The sequence below is a fragment of the Oculina patagonica genome, chromosome 2 (assembly GCF_052425735.1).
Source record: "Oculina patagonica isolate OP01 chromosome 2, crgOcupat, whole genome shotgun sequence".
Classification (NCBI taxonomy): Eukaryota; Metazoa; Cnidaria; class Anthozoa; order Scleractinia; family Oculinidae; genus Oculina; species Oculina patagonica.
Genome location: NC_135759.1, coordinates 29,045,392 through 29,069,489, shown reverse-complemented (window position 1 = coordinate 29,069,489; position 24,098 = coordinate 29,045,392). Strand labels below are relative to the sequence as shown.

General features: G+C 37.5%; 2 protein-coding genes and 4 non-coding genes across 6 annotated transcripts; 4 read left to right on the top strand and 2 right to left on the bottom strand.

The window, feature by feature from the left end:
* Positions 1–1,845: 1,845 nt before the first annotated feature.
* Positions 1,846–3,943, bottom strand: LOC144641938 (histamine H2 receptor-like). The gene has a single exon (XM_078500952.1). It carries the CDS (start codon positions 3,670–3,672, stop codon positions 2,782–2,784), a length of 891 nt encoding a protein of 296 aa, XP_078357078.1. The 5' UTR covers positions 3,673–3,943; the 3' UTR covers positions 1,846–2,781.
* Positions 3,944–10,202: 6,259 nt separating this feature from the next.
* Positions 10,203–11,467, top strand: LOC144641937 (octopamine receptor beta-2R-like). Its single transcript, XM_078500951.1, has one exon. The coding sequence runs from the start codon at positions 10,232–10,234 to the stop codon at positions 11,087–11,089; it is 858 nt and encodes a 285-aa protein (XP_078357077.1). The 5' UTR covers positions 10,203–10,231; the 3' UTR covers positions 11,090–11,467.
* A 3,931-nt stretch (positions 11,468–15,398) lies between these two features.
* Positions 15,399–15,480, bottom strand: Trnas-uga (transfer RNA serine (anticodon UGA)). The gene has a single exon. It is a non-coding gene; the product is annotated as a tRNA-Ser (tRNA).
* A 2,017-nt stretch (positions 15,481–17,497) lies between these two features.
* Positions 17,498–17,579, top strand: Trnas-cga (transfer RNA serine (anticodon CGA)). Its single transcript has one exon. It is a non-coding gene; the product is annotated as a tRNA-Ser (tRNA).
* A 3,714-nt stretch (positions 17,580–21,293) lies between these two features.
* On the top strand, positions 21,294–21,375 carry Trnas-uga (transfer RNA serine (anticodon UGA)). Its single transcript has one exon. It is a non-coding gene; the product is annotated as a tRNA-Ser (tRNA).
* Positions 21,376–23,525: 2,150 nt separating this feature from the next.
* On the top strand, positions 23,526–23,607 carry Trnas-cga (transfer RNA serine (anticodon CGA)). The gene has a single exon. It is a non-coding gene; the product is annotated as a tRNA-Ser (tRNA).
* Positions 23,608–24,098: the final 491 nt, after the last annotated feature.

Here is a 24,098-nt window from a genome sequence, read left to right as displayed (position 1 = left end):
AACACTTTTCGGGGGTTCAGGTTTTGTCAGCCTATTTATTCTAATCAATTATTCAACACAACAAGCAACTTAAAAATATGAATTAATGATAATTCTGGAACTGTAAATACATTGGGCCACTGGAGATTCACAATCTTCACAACAGCAAGCTTAAATATACTTATCACACCTGACAACCTTTTTTTACGTTTATCGTGGACACGAGATAAAAAAATAGGCAGTCATTCCTTCACAAACTTTTTCCTTCAGATATTAAATTGTGTCCTGAGCCAATTCCTATCAGTAATTTTTTTAGATGTACCTCCCGGTGTGATAATATGCTGTGCAAATATATTTTGAAAATGAATCTAAATCTCGAACTGCTGACTGTTTCCTGCTGTGCATTTAAGTAATGAAAACGAATGCAGCGGTTTTAAATTGCTATCGGAATAAAAGGTAGAAAATTTTAAGAGCTATTCTCGATTGTTTTTCTAATTTACTTAAAATAGGCTCGGTCCTGAGACAAGCGCTGTTAATTTATTATTTGTTTAGATATTGTTAGTTGACGATTGCCCGATCACACCCCTTTTTCCTTTCGCTTCTATTTCGCGTTTTAATCCACTCCTTTTTGTCGGCTAATTTAAAACTAGAAAAAAATATATTAGAGTCGTTTAACTTCAGCCATTGCTGAAAGTCTGTAGTTATACGTTGTGCTAGCTTTAGCTCCGATGCTGGATGCTAACCTTAAATGCATCAACCTATACTTTTGCTATATTGTCAAGAAATTTTAGGCTGCATTTTTATTATAACTCCAGAATTTCGCAGTCACATGTCAAGAATGTCACTTACCCGCGCTCCTTCAGCTGTTCTTTTTATGAAAAGAAGTCGTCAATTTCGGTGACATTTTCTAAAAGTGGATCAACATTGATCTACTTTTAGTTGATGCGGTGACAAATAGTCAATGTGCTGATCTTTACTTAAGAAATGGGAAAATGCTTGGTTGTAATCTGCTATGATCTAAAATTTTCACACCATGCTGAATGTCGATGCAAATTGTACTTTTTCTTCATTTAAATAAAAAAAAAACGAGATGCAAGCAATAAGCGCAAAGAAAATAAAAAAAGTACGATTGACTTAAGAACGGAATATTTTGAAAACAGGAAATTGCGTTTTCAATGCCGGCACTCCACGCGTAGTTTATTCACGAGACGCTTCCAAAGTCCTGAATCGGGACTACAAGGCTGTTATGATAGACAGCAAGCTTGCCATTTGTTTAAAGGGAGAAGTGAAGTGAAGTGAAGTGAATACTTTATTTACCGGAGAGCATTATTAAAATGAATTTTGCTGGCAAATCAATATATCGGTCTTATATTAATTTCATAATTGTGTCATTTCTTTTTACCCTGCCCGATGATTGTTATGAAGAACATACATGCAGCTAATTAAAAAAAATTCCAATTTCGGATACCTGCTGAATCATGAGTTTTACTATTTAGTTGTTGTTGTTGAGGAGTCAAGGTTAAAGTGGGGACTGAAGCAAAGTTCGGCGAAAGGGATTGATGAGAATGTATAAGGCAATCATCAGTCAAACGTTTTCTTTAAGAGCCCTGGTTGATTGTGTAGTGATAAACGTTTATCAGGCTAGAAATTACACTAAAGTTTATGTAAGTCACTCGCTGTCACAAGCCATGGTTTATAAGTTAAATGAAGCAACTCAAACTAATGGAAGTGTCAATCAAGTTATAGTAGGTGCCTATTCACAAGTTTTACATAAGGCAGCCGCACACAAATAAAAATGCTTTTCACTTCGCTTTTAAATTCACTACAGTCATATTTTTGTCATTTCTTGCTTCTGATTTTTTTTCAATCTTTGAAATGTGTTTTGAGTACAATACTGACTGTTCTGGTTTCTAATGCCTTGCAGTGTGAATGGATACTAGATCACTGTGGATGTAATTTCAAAATGAAATGTAAATAACATGTTATACGTATTCTCGTGTTCCTAAATGCATGCAATAAACACGTGGTTTATTTCAAAAGAATTTTTGTACATCATTTTTTCGTTGCATCATTTTCCAAGAAAAGTCTGCTGGTTTGAGCCCCCCGAAAAAAAAAAACACTTCAAATATAAACCTCTCAGAAACAAGTGCTACGACTGCAAAGTGCGGTCTTGTACTTCTAAAAGGGGGCGGTCGTTGCATTACTTATTTTTACAGCTGCTACAGGCAATTTCTGTTCCTTCATTTGAATGCAAATTTTCCCGTGTTCTAAATAATAGAGCTTTTGTTCTATCAAGATAACTGTTATCTTTTTCTTTTCGATTTTCTTCTCTATGAAAGTTGCAATAGTTTTGAGCACTGTCGATTTGAAAAACCAATGCCGCCTTCATATCCACTGTAATGTCCCATTTGGGTTCTATCCAATACAATAAAGTAAATATATTTCGTCATTTAACCTTTAGGCAGCAGTTTTTTTGACAGAAAAACACAAGGAGATCATTTTACTACTTCGTTTTTCAAAGAAGAATTAAATGGAGAGAGCTCTTCGAATTTTACTGAAACTGTTTAAATACTAAAAAAAATCATAATATGTTGAGCCCTAACAACCTTATTTTCAGTCACATCTCGATTGTTTTATGTTAGTTTGATTGCACTGAACAGCAAATCTGGAAAGGTGGGAATAGGGTGGTAATCAAAACAATGCTATAACATCAGCTCTCATTTTAGCATATACCTATTTTTTCTGCAATAAAAATTCCGCTAACTTGTTGGTGTTTTATCTAGTAAAAGAACCATATATTTTTTACTCATGATGCTTCCAAAACACTAGCACTTTCAACGCAACTCTAAATTCACTTTTTCTAACAGCGTAAATCCACGGATTAATCGCTGAGTTCGAGTAAGCCAAGAAAAGTGCCCATGTTCCCCAAGATTCAAGAGATTTGGTCTCACGACACGAAGCGCCGTTTCCTAAAACAACTTCACGTATGGAAAAGGCAAGTGCTGGCAAGGAAGTCAAATAAAATACGCCAATAACAATAGCAATCGTTATGGACGCTTTTTTGTTGTGCATGTGGCTTGCTAACGCAGCCGAACCGCTTTGATGTTTGATAGCTCTGGACTGACGAAACGCTTCTTTAAAAATGCAAATATAGCAGTAAGAAATTAGAACTCCCGGGATAAAGAACACTGTAGAAACAGCTATGATCCAATAAATGTCTTCGTTGATAACCAAACGCAGGCTAGCGATGCAGCTTGAAATAACCCAAGCAGACGCTACAGCGTATCGAAAGCGTCTTGTGGTTACGATGGCGTTGTATCGCAAAGGCAAGATGACTCCAACATATCTTTCCAAGCTAACAGAACACAAGTTATATGTTGATATACCAACAGACAAAACGTAAACACAGTCCACAGAAATACTCAGAGGATGTTCCTCGTCGGCGACAGCTAACAGTGATCGTGTGATCCAGAGCGGTAGTGCAACGATCCCGACAAAGAAATCACCGACTGCTAGAGAAGCAAGGAAATAGTTTGTCACATAGTGAAGAGTCTGTTTCTTGTAGATTGCTATGAGTATTAACACGTTCGTTGTGCAGGCGGTGATAGCAATAAGCAGGCCGAGGATAGTCGTTAAGACTACGTTCCATTTTGCTGTTGGAAGCTCGTCACAAGCTCCTTCGGCCATGATCATCTGCCATGCATTGTGTAGTTTCGATGTAGTTATTTATTTGTTGTGTTCCTCATCTAACGCGCTGGATAACAATCTCACCACTATTAAAATAAACTAAGACATGCTGGCTATCGCATGAAAGCGAGTCAAGAGATTAAATTTCTTTTTGGACTTAAAAGACGTTATATATTTAAAATGTGGCTATTATAGGCTTATAAAGCACCTAAAATATTCAGTTGCTTCTGCTGATCACTTTAACACCTGCCTGGTAATAAATGTCGCCTTTTTGTTTACTCACCAATGTGAACACAGCACAAAGTAGTCATTTAAGAGTAATTTTTGGTAAGTTAAAATTTAAAAATTTAAAATCGTATTTGGCACTCTTTAAATTTTAGTCGCGAGCATTGCTGTTTGAGCTGACTGGCTGTATGCATGCGCTTATACTGGCTATCCTAATTGTTTAAAAAAATATATTCGTAGCCGACTATCCAAGTCTTTTTATTCCAGTTCAAATTCACGGAGTTCTTCATTTTAAATGAAGTCAGTGTGTTAATTATTATAATTTTTGGGTTAGCAAAATGAAACTAATTTTATATTCCGTGACAATTTTTAGCAAGTATTCAATACTTCCGATGATTTGGAGTTAAGTTTAAAGTTTAAGTTTAATAAATACGAAAAGTGCATGACTGGAGAATAATTGGGGGAAGCTGTAAATTTCCGTACAAAGAGTATTCTCCAATATAAAACAGACTAAAAATTTAGAAGTAAAAAGGCCCAAAGCTAACCTAATTAAATTACCTACTTGTCACTCACAAGTTACACCAGATTTAAAATTGACACTAATTAAATAAGGATTAAGAAATGAAATTAAAATACCCAAAGCTAACCTAATTAAATTGTATACTTGTCACTCACAAGTTACCCCTGATTTAAAATTGACACAAATCATCTAATAGATAGGACTAAAATGAAAATTTGAAGTAATTTGTACATGTCTTCTTAGGTCTTATCTTAAAGTTATGATTCCTATTGGTTTTGCTGAAACATTAAAATAAAAAATAAACATACGAGAATCTATGTCACAGTAACCATAAAATTTAATAATCTTGTACATTTGCGCTAAGCAAATAAACTTCCTTCAGTCTAACATGAGCGAAGGCCATTTCAGGACCCCAAGTCTTTCCTGATCTTTCTCTGATCCGCAAATGACTCGAGTGGCTCGCCTCTGTATCGACTCTATAATATCGATGTGCTTCACTAAATACGGATTCTAGACCTGACAACCATACTCCAAAATCCACCGTACCGAAAAAGATGGCGACTGGTACATTTACCTATAATTCCTAGCGCGCAGAAACGCTGCAAACGCTCATATAAACGCACAGAAAAGCTCTAAAATCTTCAAAAACTGCATGAACAATGTTACTAGTACAAGGACGTATTTTACGGAAACGTAGCTGTCTTTGTGCACTATTGGCTATGTTAGGTTCGCATCTTTTTGTGGTAAAATGTACAGCCACCATCTTTTTCCGTACGGTGGATTAGACACACTAATGTCTTGTATGGTGTCGAGACCCCTTCAAAAAATATTTGGTCCAAAGGTTCGCCATATCAAACCCAGAACCTTAGTATTCACTATTTATTGTTCCGCTAAACAGTACACACCCATCTCCTCCAACGCCCTCCCCCTACCCCCCCCCCCCCACCACCACCACCACCACCACCACCACCACCTCCAAATGCGCTACTCTAAGGGCCAGTTTACATGGAGGGAGGGTGCCTCAGCTAAACGAGTTACCCGGCTAGAAAGGCTGAAAAATAGCATGCCTTTACATGCAGAATTCACAGCCCTAACGAAGGTTGAAGCAACCCTCTATTGAACAACGGGGTCTAGGATTACCTTGGGCCAACTCAAAAAAGCGTCAAGCATAGCCGTCCTTAAGAAACTGAGTATCTTTAAATAAGTATGTACACATAATTCTAACTTGATTTGATAAAAGGTGTCTCCCGAAATTTGACATGACACCGTAGTTCTGAAGCCCTATTTCTGTAACGAACGCTGAATGAGGGCTAATTTTAGCTCAAGTTTAACGTAAGGTACTCTAGTTTATGTGTTTTTTAACCAAAAAGACTGCATAAACGGCATTTTGTTTAAATCAAGAATTCTATCAATTTAATTAAGAGTGTTTACAACTTGAAATGTGAGTCAAAATTAATACCAAGATAGACATAAGAAAACACTCGGCGGAGAGCTGAACTGTAGCGTTCTTAAAGCATGCACGTCTCAAATAAACTGAACTAAGATTCTAATCAATTCGATTCAACTTTAAGTAAATCAGGCGAAATATCTGAGGAAGCGGGCATGTGTTATCTCAATTGTCAACTCCATTGTCGCGGCCGGAAATGCACACGATCGCATCGCCTCCCACTAGCGAATCACAGAGAACTATGAACTATGAGTGTTAGCTAGGCGGAGAACGCCTAAAATTGAGCGAAAAAAAAACTATGTACTCACATCAGCGCTTGAAGCGATTCCTTGGCTATCCAATCCGACATGTTTCTTTTAGAAATAACCGACAATGTCCCGGATGTATTTGAATGTCGTCGAGCGCGTAACGCCCGCTCCCAAACTTCAACAGTAAAACTAATCTTTAGCCACGTAAAGTTCAAGCCAATATCTTATGACCGCCTTCAAATCAGCCCGTATAGTCTAGTTCCGAGTCCTAATTGAAGTGGCTAAAGACCTTTGCTGTCTAAAGCAAGCTCAACATTATCTGTACCTGGCAAAACGAGCCGACCGGTTATCTGTGTTTAACCGCCTAAAGCTCGGTTTGAGGTACGATAACAGCCGACGCACAACTTGCAAATCGTAAGACTTTCACCTTCACGGGACTTAATGATGTCCTCCGGCAAACTTCCTTTAGACAGCAGAATGGAAAGCTATAGATCACAACTTTCAACTAGTTAGCGCGCGCAACTAGAATTCAAATGAAAGAGAGGGGTTGGAGTTAGAGACTGGGCTAGACTAACTACAAGTAATTCTAGGAGGAGGGAGACGGGGGGGGGGGGGGGAGACAGGGAGGGAGAAAAAAAGTAAGATTGCATTCACTACATTAGACAGGGCGACATTTCATTGGAAGAAAGCCGAACAATTCTCCGTATCCTCAAACAAACAAAAAAAAAAATGAAACCCCATACATTCCTTAACAGCCCGATAGCCACCTTTTATCAAATCAAGGTAGAATTATAAGATAAATATATTAAGTGTGATACGCAAAGCATTTTACAGTCAACTCTTGCCTTGCGGTCACCCCGCTATTGCGGACACTCGCTATTACGGACAAAATCCAGATCCCCGGCATAAGAGGTTTGACTGGAAATGACTCCCGCTATTACGGACTCTCGCTATAACGGACACTGACCGACGCCCCGAGCGTGTCCGCTATAACGAGAGTTGACTGTATATTGTAATCCAACAACCACATCATCTTAAAGCTCTGTCAGGCAATACTGGCTCATCATATCCCCTCAGGAGCTTATTACCCTGAGCATGCAATTCCCACCCAACTTATATACCACAGCGTTTTTACATTCTGTGTATTTTAATTTTTTTTTACTTCTTTAAAGTATGCGTGACATGATACGAAAAGAAGTGACGTGCGTCAAGCGGTAACGCTAACATTCAATTGGCTAGCGGAATAGCAGTTCGTGGGAACTGGGAGCTTAAGAAATACAGACGTGGGTCATGCTTATTTTCAACTGGCTAGCGGAATAGGCGTTCACGGGAAATGGGAGTTTAAAAATACAGTAAAAAAACCCGCGTGTAAGAACCTACTTTTTTCAGGGTTTGGCAAAACAGGTTCTTGTATTATGGGGTACTTATTGACAGTTCAGGCTAAGTAGGTACTTAATTAGGTTCCTAATTTAGCTTAATTTGTACAGAGTAGACATTGTTGTTGATTATCAGAAAATAGTTTAAAATCTGGTCTGGTCTTTATTATAAATATTTATTAATGTACCCATGTTGCCAAAAGTTCAACAACATTAATTGATCAATGATACAAATAACAATGGTAAAAAATGATACAATGGTAAAAAAAATATATTTAAATTAAATAGTTAAACCCCACATATAAGAACTTGTTGGAATTTGTTTGGCTTAACAGGTTCTTATATTTTGGGGTATCAAAAAAGCAAATTTCTGCTAGAAGGTTCTTAAATCCCTAGGTTCTTGCACGCGGGTTTTTACTGTAACTCGGTCTGTAAAACGTTTCGAAATAGGCTCCTGACACTAGCTCTTTGCCGTTATTTTAACATCTCGTTGGCGGACACGTTCCGTAAAGTGAACACTTATGCTCTCTAGATGTCCGATGATGCAGTTGCCATTCTTAAATTAGATTCGCCTTATCAACCATCACGTGTTTTATTCTTGCTTACCGTATTTATTTGATTAAGCGCCCAACCTCGAAAAAGCGCCCACCTCGAATAAGCGCCCACCCTGAAGGTAGGAAAACTTAATTAGCGCCCAGCCTCGAATAAGCGCCCACCCCAGCCCCACAAAAAACTGAAGTGCACAAGAGGAGTATTGATTATTGAAATTGACTAAGAACTTTTAAGAAGACTTCCCTCATGACCGAGTTTTCTTAGTATTTTACAGAAACTTTCAAGAACAGTAAAAATTCTGCTTTGGTACACCTTTACGTTGTGTTACAAAAATAAACTTACTATTTGCTGAAAATCGTGAAAATTTAATAAGCGCCCAGCCTTGAATAAGCGCCCACCTCGAATAAGCGCCCACTCTCAAGGTCCAAAAATTAAATAAGCGCCCAGGGCGCTAAATCGAATAAATACGGTATTCATTTCTTCCCCTGACGCGTTGACTTCTGGACTGCGCCTACAATACTAATACAGTATTATTAGGAACTCCAAAATTTGTTGCCTTGGCCGCTATTTTTTCCATTATTTGACACGTTAAAGCATACCTTAAAGTTTGCAAAACTTCAGCTCACGTCTTTGATCGGCGACAAATGCATATATTCGGCGATTTGTAACTGTGCAATCTAATTAGCTTCTGATAAGCGCCTAATGCAATTAAGTAGACAAGAGAACATATAAGACACACAATACCCAAGACAAAGAGAAAGACTCCAATAGATTGGAGAATCTTTTCTTTCTTAACCTGGGTGCCAGAGGCGTTTTTTTTTCGATCGTGGCTTCGCCACTCTGTCAACGATCGCGGCTTCGCCGTGGTCAAGACAAAGAGAAAGACTCCAATAAATTGGAAAATCTGTTCTTTCTTAACCTAGGTGCCAGAGGGTTTTTTTTTTCGATCGTGGCTTCGCCACTCCGTGAACGACCCTATGGCACCCAGGGTAGTTCTTTCTGCCATTCAAATGAAATTAACAACGAAATGCATTTTCTATTCTCATGCAAGCTCCAATAAATTGGAGAATCTGTTCTTTCTTAACCTGGGTGCCAGAGGGGTTTTTTTTCGATCGTGGCTTCGCCACTCTGTCAACGATTGCGGCTTCGCCGCTCTTTGTCGTCGCAAAAAAACCCTATGGCACCCAGGGTAGTTCTTTCTGCCATTCAAATGAAATTAACAACGAAATGCATTTTCTATTCTCATGCAAGCGATATAATAGCATACGTTTAAATTCTTTGATGAAATAACTGACAAATGTAACATTTTTAATAATTTTGATATTAATGCGAGAATTTTGTTCCTTTGTAACAGCCGTTGATTCTGCTGTATGTCGATCAACTGCTGCTTTTGTTTTTCAGGTAATGCCTCTTAGGCATGAAGCTTTGTTTTCCAAATGAGAACATTATCTTAATTTCTGATTCTATTTTATATTTTCTTTAGTTTTAAATAGGTAATGACATGACTTGAAATACTCAATAAATTGTTTGTTTGTTGTTGTTTGAGTTTAGATACTCAGGCGTTTTTACATCTTCAAGTAAACCACTTCATGGTACTCTTTTACCTAAAACAGAGACATGTTACATTCATGAGCGCTCAATTATTTAACTAGGTTGATTTTACCTTTGATTTGTAGTACATCTTTACCATTTCCTAATGTGAATACAATTTACAATTGTCGTTTTTGTCTCTGACTAATGAAGGGCGGCTTTCACTACACTGAAAGGATCATGAAAGGCTAATCCAAGCCTCTAATCCGATCCGATGTTTTTAAACGATGCCGCCTCATTGTGGGCAAGTTTTTCAATACGTGTATCGCAACGACAAAATAAAGGTCAACTAGGGCCTATATCCTTCTATTGTCAGTTCAGCATGGTAATGGCCATTTGTACTTTTGATTGTATTCTCTCATGTACTGAACTAAATATCAGATTGTGTTTCTATTGCTGTAAAAGCCAATATATTTGTCTATAGGTGATGACCAATTAAGCGATGACAAATTGTTATTGGGTGGAGGTCAATTTCCATGTAATTGTCAACTCCCACGTAAGCGTCACCTATATTGTTTACAAATACGCTTCTGAGCTGGGATAAAGCCTGTCCAGCTAGATAGGAATAGTGTAGTTGAACAAATAGTTAAATTCCTTATAGTTAAGGATGAATTGGTACTGGATTCTTGGATGGATTCCTCCAATCTTTGCCATCTTGGGAAATGGCTTCGTGATCTACCTTATATGCACAAGGCGCAGACTCAAAACAGTTCCAAACCGTTTCGTGTTATCACTCGCACTGGCCGATTTCGGTGTTGGAGCTTGTTTCTTTCCCACCCATTTCACATGCAATTTCTTCCAATCAAGTTGCAATCGTAGCGTCGCAGATGACATTGCAGTGTTGATGATTTATTCCTCGACTACCAGCCTTTGTGCAATGACTATCGACCGATATTTAGCTATTGTAAAGCCACTCAGCTACAGAACCTTGATGACAAGAAGGCGGGCTAATTGCTTGATAGCGATCTCGTGGTCTGTGCCGTTGTTAACATTTTTTGTCCCTTCATTTTGCACAAGTCTCCATGGGTGTCATATAAACTTCAATATCACCGTTATCGTCTGGACCTCCATGTTTGAATTTATTCCATGTGTTCTACTGCTGCTTGTCACGGTCAAAATCATAAGAACTGCAAGGAAACACTGTCGACATTTCGCGAAGTTGGATTCTCAATTACGTTATAATGAGCCAAATCACAAAGGTCAAAGAACCGTCTCATCAGCGCGTGTTATCGGAACAGTAGTGGCCATTTTCATCGCCTGTTATGCACTTGAAGTGTATAGCTCTCTGTGTTACTTTACCAAGTTGTGTGAAGCTACGGACGACCTGATCAGAGCAGTGTTTTTTCTTGTTGTGACAAACTCTGCAGCTAACCCGATCGCTTATGCCTTGTTTAAACGTGACATCAAAAAAGAGCTTAGGAACACATTTCGCAAGGGGAAATCGGTTGATGCAACAAAGGTTTAATTGACTGACATTGAATACGAGATGACAATGTGGAACTAAAAGTTTCAACTCTGAAAAAAGTTCGCGAGTTTTGACCGTACAGGACGGGACGTCCAATGTTGTGATCATATACGTATAAATCAGTGTTTCCTATCTGTACAGGAATATATACAGAACAGTATTTGTTGTACGCTATAATCAATGATAACTAGCAAGTTGTTATATCGGGGCAAGGACCCTGCTCTATATTAATGAAATATTCTCTGCCGCTTTACCAGTCGCGTATAAGACAGGGGAAACAATAGATTGAAACAGATTAACAAGAGTCGGTGTTTATAAACTCTTACTAACATTTAGAAACATTAACACTGAAGAATATTCGAAAAATATGTGTGGACTATTTCGAGAACGGTATTGCCGACTTAATAAAAATCACTTTGTTAAAACATTATTTTATTTACGTAGTTAATTGTCATCTTATCACTGGTGATCGATATAGAAGAATACGCAATATGATATCTACCAAACTTGACCCATGACAAAAAGATACTAAAAAGTTTTAAACTGCACTGTGGCCGAAATTGAAATCGATTACATTTTTATCGCCTTTGATACGCAGAAAAGTCTAGTCACGGTTAAAAAATGTAAAGAAAACAAAAGACAGCAAAGAAACAAAAACACTTTTAATCAGTCAACTTTAACTTTAACGCCAGGTATTTCAAGCGTTTAAAATGTTTTGGCTAAGTATTTCGTTTCAGCATTCAGTTTTACCGTCCCCAGGGTTTGCCAGTGCCATAATTTAAGGGCACGGCCAGTTTCAGCTTTTTTTTTGGAGTTTCAGGGGTGCGGCCAAGACGCCCTTACTGGAAACACCTATAATGTTTTCCGGGTAGGTGGTGGCCCGGTGATCTACGTCAAATCCCTCCCAAGAGCACTCGGCTTTGCTGTATGTATTTTTTTTTTGTGGTAATAAAATACCCGTTTAAATCTAATCCGCTAATCCTAAACCGGACTTTTGAGGTTAGCCTCTTTCGTCAGCAGTTAGAAGTACTTTTTATAAACCTTTCAGCAGCAGCTATGTCGGCGCCGCCATATAGAATTACATTTTGCGCAGAATTTGTGTTCAACGATATATAAAATGCAAAACATATCTACAGTGTTCATGCGTGCCGGTCATAATGTAAAATGTAGACAGACAAAATGAACTGTACTTCAAGCGTGAAGCCTAGCTCTTCTCACGTGACTGTTAGTGGTTTGCGGTTCCGCTCAGTTTCCAGCAGAAAACGTAGATTTAAATCTAATGTTTACTTTTCTGATGTTTATTTATCCACAAAGCTACTCTTCTCTTGTGAGTAGTTACGGACAAGAATGGTTGCACGCATTAAAAACCGGTTCAGTATTGAATGTATTTACGCAGATGGCGCTTTACACCATCGGGTAAGCCGTTGCAATGTTCGGCTTGACACACGTCCAACTTCCTTTGAGAATATCTTTAAAATTCTAGGTTTCCAATTTGGATCATCTGAGGATATAGTAATAACTGGAACATCTTGAAGTAGAAATGGGAAGTCGTCAACTCCTTTCGGAAAAGTTGTCATAACCTCGAATGTTTCATTTCCCCTTTTCATTCAGGATCTGACGTATGACCTTTGGTTTAAGAAAAAAAGGAACATTTTGGGGGGTAACAGCTGCTACACTGGATACTGTTGTACAAAACACGGACGATTTAGTAATAAAAATAGGAAAGATTAATTACCTCCGAAGTGATTGATTGATTTGTATTGAATGCGATTGATTTACCCTTTGAGTAACTGTTACTGTCTACTCTCCTGGTATTTTTTTACCGCGCCATTAAGGCGGTTTTAATTAATTAAGTGTGGAAAAGCTTCGAAAAGCACTCACTCCTAAGTTGTTTTAATTGGTTTTGCTCCACTACGCCATGTGATTACCGTAAAATCTCTCACGCCAATAAGCCTGAGGAGTTATTTTAAGACCTTTTTCGGGGAGGGAAGAGGCGGGGGGGGGGGAGTTTAAAACGGAGGTAGGCTTGTTAGAGAGTGGGGGCTTATTTCAAATCATGTATCAGTTAAAGTACAGAAGAAAGAACTAATACGACTTTTTAATATTTTAGTTCTGTCTAGTAACAAATTTTCTCAAAATAGTAACAATGATGAAAAATAACTAGGGTTAAGCGGGTTAATTTAAGAGAAAACGTATGAGGTTTTCGTAGGGACCAACAAAACTGTCCGTTTTACCGGGGTGTCCGTATTAACCCTTTCAGTGCTAATTTTCTAAAAAAAAAAACGCGTTTATTTTACCGTTTAACTGAATTTTTAGTGATACGATCCTGAATTTCCCTTAACTTTACTTTTCCACAATGCATCAAGATTTTGATGAAGATTCCATGAAAAAATGTAAAAATTGTACTTTGTTGCATGCGCATAAGGCAAAATTTGGAATATATTTTTTTTTTTTTTTGCGAAATCGTTCCCAATTTTTTTTTCCTTTCGTTTTCCCTGGCTTTGTTATTCCCTCTCCTTTCTACTCTTCACATCCTTCCTTTAGGCCATAAACGTTTTAATGAAATCATTGGTAAACCCTAAAAAGAGGACCTCGATCAATTACAGGTGTTTTTGCCTGTTTTTGCCTGTTTTGCACCAAAAACGGATTGTGTTTTTTTCGATTAGCTCTGTCAGGATGCAACTGACAAGTAAAATGAATAGTACTGTAAAAAGGCCAAGCCTAGCTCTATGAGTTGCTTATAAATTATCACCAGAATCTGCTGACTTTCAAATTGATGGCGTCACAAGTGGTTCATTGACTGCTCCTCCAAATGTCGACAAAAGTCGACTTTAGCTCTAAAAAAGTTAAGTGGGTGTCCGTAAAGCGGGGTTCCACTGTCAGTAGTAAATTTTCCTTGTTTTCTTGTTCGTGAATGACTTACCCTCTTAGCAAGGGGAGGGGGTTAATTTTTAAACAAAAATAAACGCCCAGAGGGCTTGATAGAGATTTCATGGTAATTAACGAAACCTTGCGCCACCTTCCCAACCAATCAAATGCAAAACCAAAACCAATCTCTACTTGGTCACGCGCGTTTTTTTTTTTCGCGCTTGGTGCCAGTAAAGGTGTTACTGCTTCACATTCTCACTGGAGTATTGCTTTATATACGCTCTTTGATTGGCCATCGAGACCGCTTGACATTTGGTTATACGACATTCAACTGATCTGAATACTGTTTTATTTCAGGTTTCAGTCTGAACATAAAGCGATTTTCACTTGAGTGTCGAAAGTTATTCGCGATTGGAAACTACTGTTTTTTTCCAACATAAGTTAGTCCTAGTCTTTCTTTGTTTTGGTTTTGCATAGCTACGCTTAGTGATTGATTTAAAAGAAAAACTCGCGCACTCTTTCAACCAATCAGAAGACAATTTATATCTAATCCTGCGCTTTCCGCGCTTTGTCTGTGTCCTTTGTGATTGGCCAGAGTGATGACTTGGGCTTTGGTTTCTGCGATGCTTAATCGTAAATCGCTCAATTTACGAATACTTTAAAATAACTTTGGTGCTACAAGCTGCAGCTGTTGTCGAAGACCGACCAGGATAAATGCTCCTACGTCCTAAAGTACGCGGGCCCAAAATGGATTTATATGTAAAATGCTGCTGTAACAGGCTGGAGGACTCAACAACTGTGGACTAAGGGTGCGTTCCTTTGGGATGTTCCGGGTCAGGATCAACGATCCCTGATCACTCAAGATTATGGTGCATCAAAGGAACTGCTTAATCCAATCTAGACAATAAAACGCGTTTTCTGTCAGGGGGATGACAATATATCACTTAACTCCCCTGAGGAAATATGAAAGCCAACGAAATGTATAATGGATTACACAAAGAGACCCTGAAAAGGGTACCCTTTTAGGCTGCAGGTATATAAAATGGTAGAGATTTCACAAGTTCAAGTATAGAAAAGGGTTGGTAGGTAAAAAGACTTTGTTTGTTTTAGGAGTTAAACAAGCAAAAAGTTTTGAAAAAAGTGATTCAGTATTTTTATTGTAGGTATGAGAAAGGAGTACCATTTTCTATTTGCATGGAACAAAGAGGTAATCTTTTTTTTGTCAAAAATGGTATAGAAAAGGGAATTAAAGGATTAATTTGGACCCTGGGGCGGAGCAACTTGGAGTGGAACTCAACCTAAATCCTTTATATCTTCAAGTGTTTTAGAGAAAATTCACATCGATATCTGGCAGCCCTAACAGGTTTCTCTAGTTTAAATCAACTCTGCATAACTATTATTTGGATATTAAGAAAAATTTCCTTGCAAAAAAAGAAGCTCGCGCTGCGAGCAGGATTCGAACCTGCGCGGGGAGACCCCATTGGATTTCAAGTCCAACGCCTTAACCACTCGGCCATCGCAGCTGATGTTAGAAACGTGTTATAAGAAAGGTATAGATTCAGACACTTTCTGCATAATCGTTTCATTGTTTACTCATGAGAAATTAAAGGTTGCTATGCACTTGAAGTCATCTCTGCAAAGTACAGAACATTCAGATACAAACGGTTAGGTTTTTCGATCGATTAACGATCGATCGACGATCGATCAACACTCATGCACCATTTACAAACCTAAAATCATGTAAAAACCGATTATATTATAGACATGAAGGTACTAGACGTTTTCGGCCATAAAATTTATTGCTTTTATGCAAATTGCTTAACTACTGCGTTGCTATGCTATCAAGTATTTCACTGTAACATGACCAATTCAGAGCAAGTCAAAGTAGTTTAGTTTCTTGTAAATTTGGCAAGCTCGATCCAAATTCTCTTTCATAAATTTTTTTGGCAAAATTCGTAACGATATGTGTATGTTAAGCCAAATATAAACTAAGTACACGTTAAATCAACTGCCTTTTCTCGTAGTGATCGTCCGCCATATTATTTTAACTAACGAATTACGTCGACTGGTTCGAGCGTGGTGATGTCATCTCTTCAACAGCGAATGTTATGATTTATGTTAGACGTTTATATCGTTAATAAAGGGTAAATTTGTAATAATTTGGACGATAGGAAAATAAAGCCGACTTTCAACAGCTTTTCTACTTTGACTTGCTTCTAATTGATAAATAAAAATGAACTACCTTATCACATGAAATTTTCGCGACACGTAAATTTCGCGAATTTCGTGATTCCAAAAAAATCGCGAAATTAAAACGACGCGAACAATAAGTGACGCGAAATTAAGTGACTCACATTATGTCAATTTTCAAAAAAGTATAAATTTAGTACCACTGGAGGAAGGAATTTTAAATGTAAAAGGATGTGGTCGTCCAATGACTCAAGAACAATAACTCACGAACAAGCATGACCTACTTGTAGACATTGTGAGAACTGCTCTGTTGTTGCCATTGCCGAGATTCAGTCTCACCCCTGCGTTTTTGTTAATTTTGACGTTATTATTCCCTTGATGAAGTCGTTTTATTTAGTTCAAGGGCGTGTTAAATAATATCGCCAAGGAAGTTTAAATTGTCTCTTACTCAAAAACGCAAAATTAAGGTGATTCAAAATACAAAATTTTCGCAAAATCGCGGAATATGTGCACCTTAAAATCGCGAAATTAACATGTCGCGAAAATTTCATGTGATAAGGTACCTGTCTCATTAAGTCTGGGGTACGTTTTTAAAGTTTCGTTTTACTCAGTTGATCATTTTTTTAAATTTTCTGTCCACTTTTAGTTAAACATCAGGTGCGCGCTCTTTTAATTTGATGTTTTCCATAAGATACTTAACGACATAGTAACGGTTGCTAAGTAGGCTTTGTTAACTCCTCACCTCATGGTAATCAGATGATAATATGGTTCATTCGTAAAGAATCTTTAATGTGTTTTAAAATATAGCGATGAAAACTAAATGTCTAATCACTCGAGGAATTCTGCAATAAATTGGAAAAACGCACGGCCTAATAGGCCATTTCCGAGTTACCCTTTGCCTCTGTTTCAAAACGAGTCTACGTGCGAAACCATTCAAATGAAAATGATTTTGATTTGCATGAAAATGGACCTGTAGGTGAAACTCATTTTCATATAAATGGTTTCGCACGTAGACTCGTTTTGAAACAGAGGCAAAGGGTAACTCGGAAATGGCCTATTATTGACGAGCCACTGCGCCATAGTTTTCGTTAGTTGTTAGCAATTATATTGGTATTATTTGCAATATGCTTTCTTTAAAAATAGCCACAACAATTAAACACACATTAAAAAAACGAATAAAGTGACCGGATAAATGTTCGTTCATACCGCTTCGCACAGTATATTAATATTAATTGTGTCGCTTTTCTTGGCGCCTTGTCCATTCTTGATGAACTATTTAATATGAATATAACTAAGGTAGAAAACGTTGCTTAGATTTTTAACGGTTTTTTCAACCAAATTCAAATAGCAGCTGCGATGGCCGAGTGGTTAAGGCGTTGGACTCGAAATCCAATGGGGTTTCCCCGCGCAGGTTCGAATCCTGCTCGCAGCGTTACCTTTTGAATTGTTTGAATGTTTTCAAAACATTTAAAAAGTCCACAATACTTTTTTAGTACAAAAAAATCTTTCTCGGCTTTTGCCTGGCATCGTCTAAATTAAATTTTATCTTAACTTGAAAAACTTTAAACTGTCTTTCAACCACCTATATTATGGAGAATCGAAACTGTTTGAAAAAAAAAGCTAGTCATAAATACGCGTAAATACATTTGGTTTATTTGACCCATAAGAAGTCCAAACCATGAACGATGGGACCCAAATGTTTAAAGGCAAATTGCAAAAAATTGTCGTCTTTGACAGAATGAACATGATAATAAGACAGGTTGCATAAATCGTGTTCTTTAGTCTCCCAAAGAAAGAAAAAAAATCTTGATGAGCAATAAAAGGTATATTACAAAGCTTACCAAGGCTGTATACCCAGAATACCATTGGGTCATATCTTTCATGGTTTATTGCTTTTCACAGGGTCAACGTTTCTTTAATTAGGTGTAGAGGCACCTTTCACACGGCGAACATTGGCTTTATTTATCTTACAAACTATTGTACGAATTTTTGCATTTTTAATTGCGCCAGCCTATACGTATAAATAGATTGTTTTGAAGTCATTACTATCTAAATCGCTACTTATAGTTTTTTAGAGCTCAATTAAATTACCACTAGATATCTATGCTACTTTCTAAGTAAACCTATATATGTGTATGATTCTTGCAAGTGTTTCTTTTCGGTTTCTGCAAGGTATAGTGCGTGTTTTACTTTTCTTATTCTAATTCGTGTTTGTGAGAGAAATTAAATGAATGACATAGGATGTTTCAAATTTAATTGAGTGCAAAAAAAATTATAATTACTTTGCTTCTTATTGGTTCATTTAATACTCTTCACCGTCACTTGAAAGAGCAACAGCCACGAACCGATACCCATCACTAATATATATCACTCTGAACCAAAATCCTTCCTTCTACTATGATCTATTTCGGACGCAGTTTAAGAGGAAATCCGCCGGCCGCGGGACTTCGAGTAGTTATTGGAAAAAATTATGTACCAAAACTATTTACACCTGATTGCAAGCTTTTGTGTTACTGCTTCAAATGTCTTATCGAAAGAAATCTTTTCTAACAACACCAAACATCGAAAACTAATTTCGAAGTTCCACTAAATTCCCATGAATCGCTTAAAAGATGTGAGCTTTTGACCATAGCTTGTGAACTTTGAATATCATTTTCTCAGACTCTGATAAGAAATTGTTGTACCAGAATTATTTCCACCTTATTTCAAACTTTTTTGTTACTGCTTCAAATATCTTATCAAAAGAAATCGTATCTAACAACACCAAACATCGAAAACAAATTTCGAAGTTCCGCTGAATTCCACTGAATCGCTTAAGACGAATTTCCAAAATGGCTACACGTGAGATTTTGCCTATACCTTGTGAAATTCATTTTCTCAGACTCTGATAAGAAATTGTTTTTGGTGTTATCACGGAAAATTACTTACATCTTTACCTTTTATTAAGGGTAGGAAATAACGCAATAGGATTTAAATTATTCTGGTACTTGATTTTTGTCCAACTTTAATCAATATTACTCGACTTCCTAGTGGATTCCGTCTTAAGAGAAACTAAGGTATGAAACCTCTAAGATTGAAATAAGCGTATGCACATCGTTTGAAAAGCATTTTATTTATGATATGAGAAAAGGCCTTCTCTGGGACCAAAGTCGCCGCAACTTTAGGCGGCTTTAGGTGATAAATGGCGACTAAGGCCTTACCCAAAATTGGCAGAAAAACATCCCTGCGACTTTAGGCGACTTAAATAAAACTGGAGAGCAATTTCACTAGCCATATTGCAGACTATACTGGATTTTTTTAGTGTTAGAGAATAAAATTATTTCATGCATGGTGTGTCAATTTTATCAGTTATGCTTATATAGTGTCTATGGTAATAGTGTCTATGCTAAGAGTGTCTAAACAGACACTCTGAGCATCATTCAGGTAGAATTTTTTCCTGGAAATACCATACAAAATCAACCTACAACTTCAGTCAAAAGTGGCTGTAAGGGTTGTAAAAACAAGCCCTATCACAGAAAGACTTAAACTGAACTTAGTATCTCGCCATTTCTGCATTGTTTTAGGATCCTCCCGCTCCCCCTATCAATGTGGGTTCCTCACTATATAGTCTTGTGTGTGTAAGGTCGCTATTAGCTCAACATTGAATGGGGGAGAATGGAAGAACTAAAGTGCAAAGTTTCCCAACACTTTTGTCTGAGGTTAAAGTGTAAATGCGCTCTCAGTTTTGGTTAGAATGTAACACGCTTGAGAAACGTATCTCATATTATTATATAAACATAAGTGAAATACCAGGAAATCTTTCGCACGGAAAAATTCACCCATGAAAATAACATGTTATTTTCACATGTGAAGATATCGATTTCGGAACATTTTCTGACAAGTTTGCTCTGTTTCAATGCTGAATGAGCCAAAGAAAATCGATATTAAGTCGAAACATCATCGGATCTTCCTCGGCAATCTTCGGCAGTCTTTGGATATCTTCGAACATTTTCGGAAAAGTTCGGAAAATGTTCGGAAACATTCGTACGACCTTCATTTTGAAAATCTTCGGAAATCTTCGGAAAATGGTCGGAAATCTTTGGAAAATCGTCAAAAACATCGTAATTAGTAGGTTTATATCTCGTGTTCAAATCAATATCCCACTCCTTCGCTGCGCTCACTCGTGAGATATCGATTTGAACACTCGAAGATAAATTTCATATCTCCGCGCAACCATGTAATATCCTCTATATATTTATAGTGACTAATTTTTGCGGTTAATAGATGCACGCAAAGTGAATCAACCGCAAATACAAAAACATTCTCGTCTTGTGCTTTCTGCTGGAGCTGCAACTGGGCGACCTGTTACAGGTGACACTAGCAAGAGCTCAATGCAAACACTTGAAGAACATAAGAAGTATGTTTTGGCTCCTGTCCTTGACGTTCGAGAACCTTCTAAGAGAAGACACTTCACCTGCGGGTTTTCTAATGCATGGCGTATTACGCAAGCGCTTTAAAATGACAGTTTGGAGAGTACAGTACTCAGGAGTGCTGGAGATATAATTTGATGGAATAAAAACAATCGGGTGTCTCAACCATAAGATTTGCCAAGAACAAGCTTGTCCTCTTGATAAAATACCATTTCAGTTCAGGCCAAACTGCCATTTCAGTCCTTAACAGCAAAATGTATTTAACACTTCTAAACTGATGACGATTATTTCTTTACTGTTGATGTAATTCTTCAATTTCCTTTTCAAGCTAAGATTGTTCTCAGTGATTCTGCGAATTTTTTCCGAGTTTAACACTTCTAACTGACCATTTCGTCGCTGTATAGGAAATGTATGTATTTACATATTTCGTAGACTGACGCAACAGTCTCAAAAGCGAAGGCTATAGACCTAATTGCAGTTTAGGCCGTCGCGTAACCTGCCATTAAACGAGCCTTTTCATGTTATCAATACAAGGTAAGATATTTTTGAGAATCATGTACACTGTTTTCTCAAAAAAACGGCAGAAGTAAAGATCCATCGACAGAATACCGTATTAATATTCATAATTCGATTTCTATTCATCTCTTCCTTTCTTGATAAACTATTTAGTATAATGTTGCCAAGGTAGAAACGTTGCTTAGATTTTAACTGGTTTTTCGAAGCACTCACAAGCAGTAGCTGCGATGGCCGAGTGGTTAAGGCGTTGGACTTGAAATCCAATGGGGTTTCCCCGCGCAGGTTCGAATCCTGCTTGCAGCGTCACTATTTTCGAAGTATTTTTAGCATTACATCGACGCTGCATTTTTAGTAGCGAATAATTTGTATTTAAACGGTTTAAAATACCCTTTATCGTGTGCATCATCTAAGTTATAACATCTAACAAAAAAAACTTATTTTTAGCCACACATGTACAAAGAAATTGTATAAAATACAGCATTCTACAGCAACAAAGGGACAGTTGTAGTAACACTGAAGGCAGAAATTACTTTACATCTTGTCTACGTGTTTAGTCGCCATGTTGGTGTTATAAAGAGATACAGCAGTGGGTTACCTGTTCTCTTGTTATCATTTCCTTTTCCCAGTAGTTAGACTATTGACATAGCTAAATTTTGGGCAAATTGCTACCATATAATTAAATCACGCGGTTTGTTATCGTTCATGAAGGAACGTATTTTTCCGACAGCGAACTAACTGAAAATCAAGTGCGGGATCTCTGTCACTCGGATTTGAATTGGCGACAGAGCAGCAAACACATTGCAAAGACTTACCTATGATAGATTAATTTATCGTAGATTATTACAGCTAATACAGAGTTAACTCGGTATAACATAATCAGTATTTCAAGCTCGGAGTCATGTGACATTGTAGTTTAAAGCAACCAGGGTACATGAGAATTGCAAAACAATATTTGATATCGTTCAATTAATAATAAAAGCTAATAGTTAGCTTTAAAAAAATAAAAAGTCGCTACTGTTTTAGAATTCTTGCTGATATCAACAAAAGTTTAATAGGAACAGTAAGTCGTACAACATCATTTGCGATGGCCGAGTGGTTAAGGCGTTGGACTTGAAATCCAATGGGGTTTCCCCGCGCAGGTTCGAATCCTGCTCGCAGCGCCTACTTTTGACGTTTTTTTGTACGAGCCAACACGGGAACGTACGAATTTAAGCCGGCTCAGCTCGTGCACATTTCGTGTGTTCATGTTTTGTTACAGTCATTTGAAAAATAACTCTTTCTTTCAATTTTAATTTTAATAAAAATTGGTTGCTGCAAAAGTACAGTGATCTCAAAGGTTTGTGTATTAAAAGCTGCATTTTGTTAAAGGGTGAAATTAAACTATTGCCACTTCTTTTTGGCCAAGAGCAAAGCCATCTTATCCGAGAATATCATGATGGTAATTTGGGTAAGACACTTATGTCATTACGGAGAGTGTATTTTTTTAAGATTTGCTGTAATTGTTGCGCCGTTTGTTAGCTTTGTAAAGAATTCATTGCAGTACTTTTTGCTTATCGTAAGCTATCACGGCCATGTCAATTGATAAAGACTGGCAAATCTGCATATTAAAGATTGAAAAACAGGTATGACCTATAAAAATAGTAATTTAATATGCAGATAGACACTTCCCAAGCTCTTTGATAAGAAAGCATCGGCCCACTCACATTTTCCAGAATGCGAATTTAACTGCGTCCCGTGAGGGTGGCGCGTAAACGTGGGACGTTGAATAAGCATGCATGAAATATAATCACTTAGCGCTCGCTAACTACTTTCACCATTCTCATATAAAATATACAACACCTCTATATGACATACATTGTTTTCAGTATCATGAAAGTGTTAGGGCCTGTTTTCAGGATTCCAGAATGACTTTCATTCCAGATCGAAACTTGTTCCGGAATCGATCGGCTCAACATGAGCTGAAAAGGCGATTTGACCTGCGTGGCTTTCGCGCGAGATCAAAACAAAGATCGCGCAGGTTTTGCGCAAACATGTCTGAATTGTGCCCATTAATGGCCACATCTGCAATTTTAACGAGCAATTTGACCATAGGGCTGCTTTTTTGGGCTTAACAGGAAATGCTATCACGTTTTTTCGCTCTAACTTTCAAACTGTGGCCTCCGACATGCGGTTTCATGAGATGCGGTTTCATCTCGGAACGAAATTCGTTTTGTGTTTACATGGTGCCAGAATAAAATGTCATTTCAGAACGAATGTTTCATTTCGGAATGAAAACTGGAATGAACTCATTCCAGAATGACTTGACTTTCGTCTCGGTATCATGTAAACAGATACAGAAAAATATATGGGGATGGAACGATCTCGTTCCGAAATGGAAGTCATTCCGGAATCATGTAAACAGGTCCTTTCTCACTGTGGCTATGTTGCGCTCTTTCTTTCTAAATCAAATAGCAGCTGCGATGGCCGAGTGGTTAAGGCGTTGGACTCGAAATCCAATGGGGTCTCCCCGCGCAGGTTCGAATCCTACTCGCAGCGTGAACAAAACTTTTATAGTCACAAGGCTACAATGTCTCAAAATTTTGTTGTGAAGGACATTACAAAGCTTAAATTTTGGTAAAAAAATCAATCTAACGGAAACTACGGAACAGTGATCATACCAAACAGTGAAAATAATACCAAACAGTGAAAAAAGAACACGCAATAGCCATGCTTTTAAGTATATGATGCCAAAAGTATCTAAGGACGTTTTTAAGTTTTCTTTTTTTCCTAGATCAATAACAGAGTGGAACTTACTGCCCCCTGACTTAGTGAATTGCAAGTCATTATCGAATTTTAAATTAAATTTAAGGAAGCATGTAAACAAGTAAATTGTAACTAAGTATTTTTATATCTTATTTATGCATGTAAATTTTGTTTTTTATTTTGTATCTATTTTTTATAGTTGATGTGATGTCTTAAACGATGTTATCAACTTGTAGATGTAGAAATCTCCTAGTGTATAGATTACATATAATTTTTTTGAATTT

Excerpts from the sequence above, each read along its gene's own strand:
- LOC144641938 (XM_078500952.1), bottom strand. The coding sequence starts at position 3,672 with ATGATCATGGCCGAAGGAGCTTGTGACGAGCTTCCAACAGCAAAATGG.
- LOC144641937 (XM_078500951.1), top strand. The coding sequence starts at position 10,232 with ATGAATTGGTACTGGATTCTTGGATGGATTCCTCCAATCTTTGCCATC.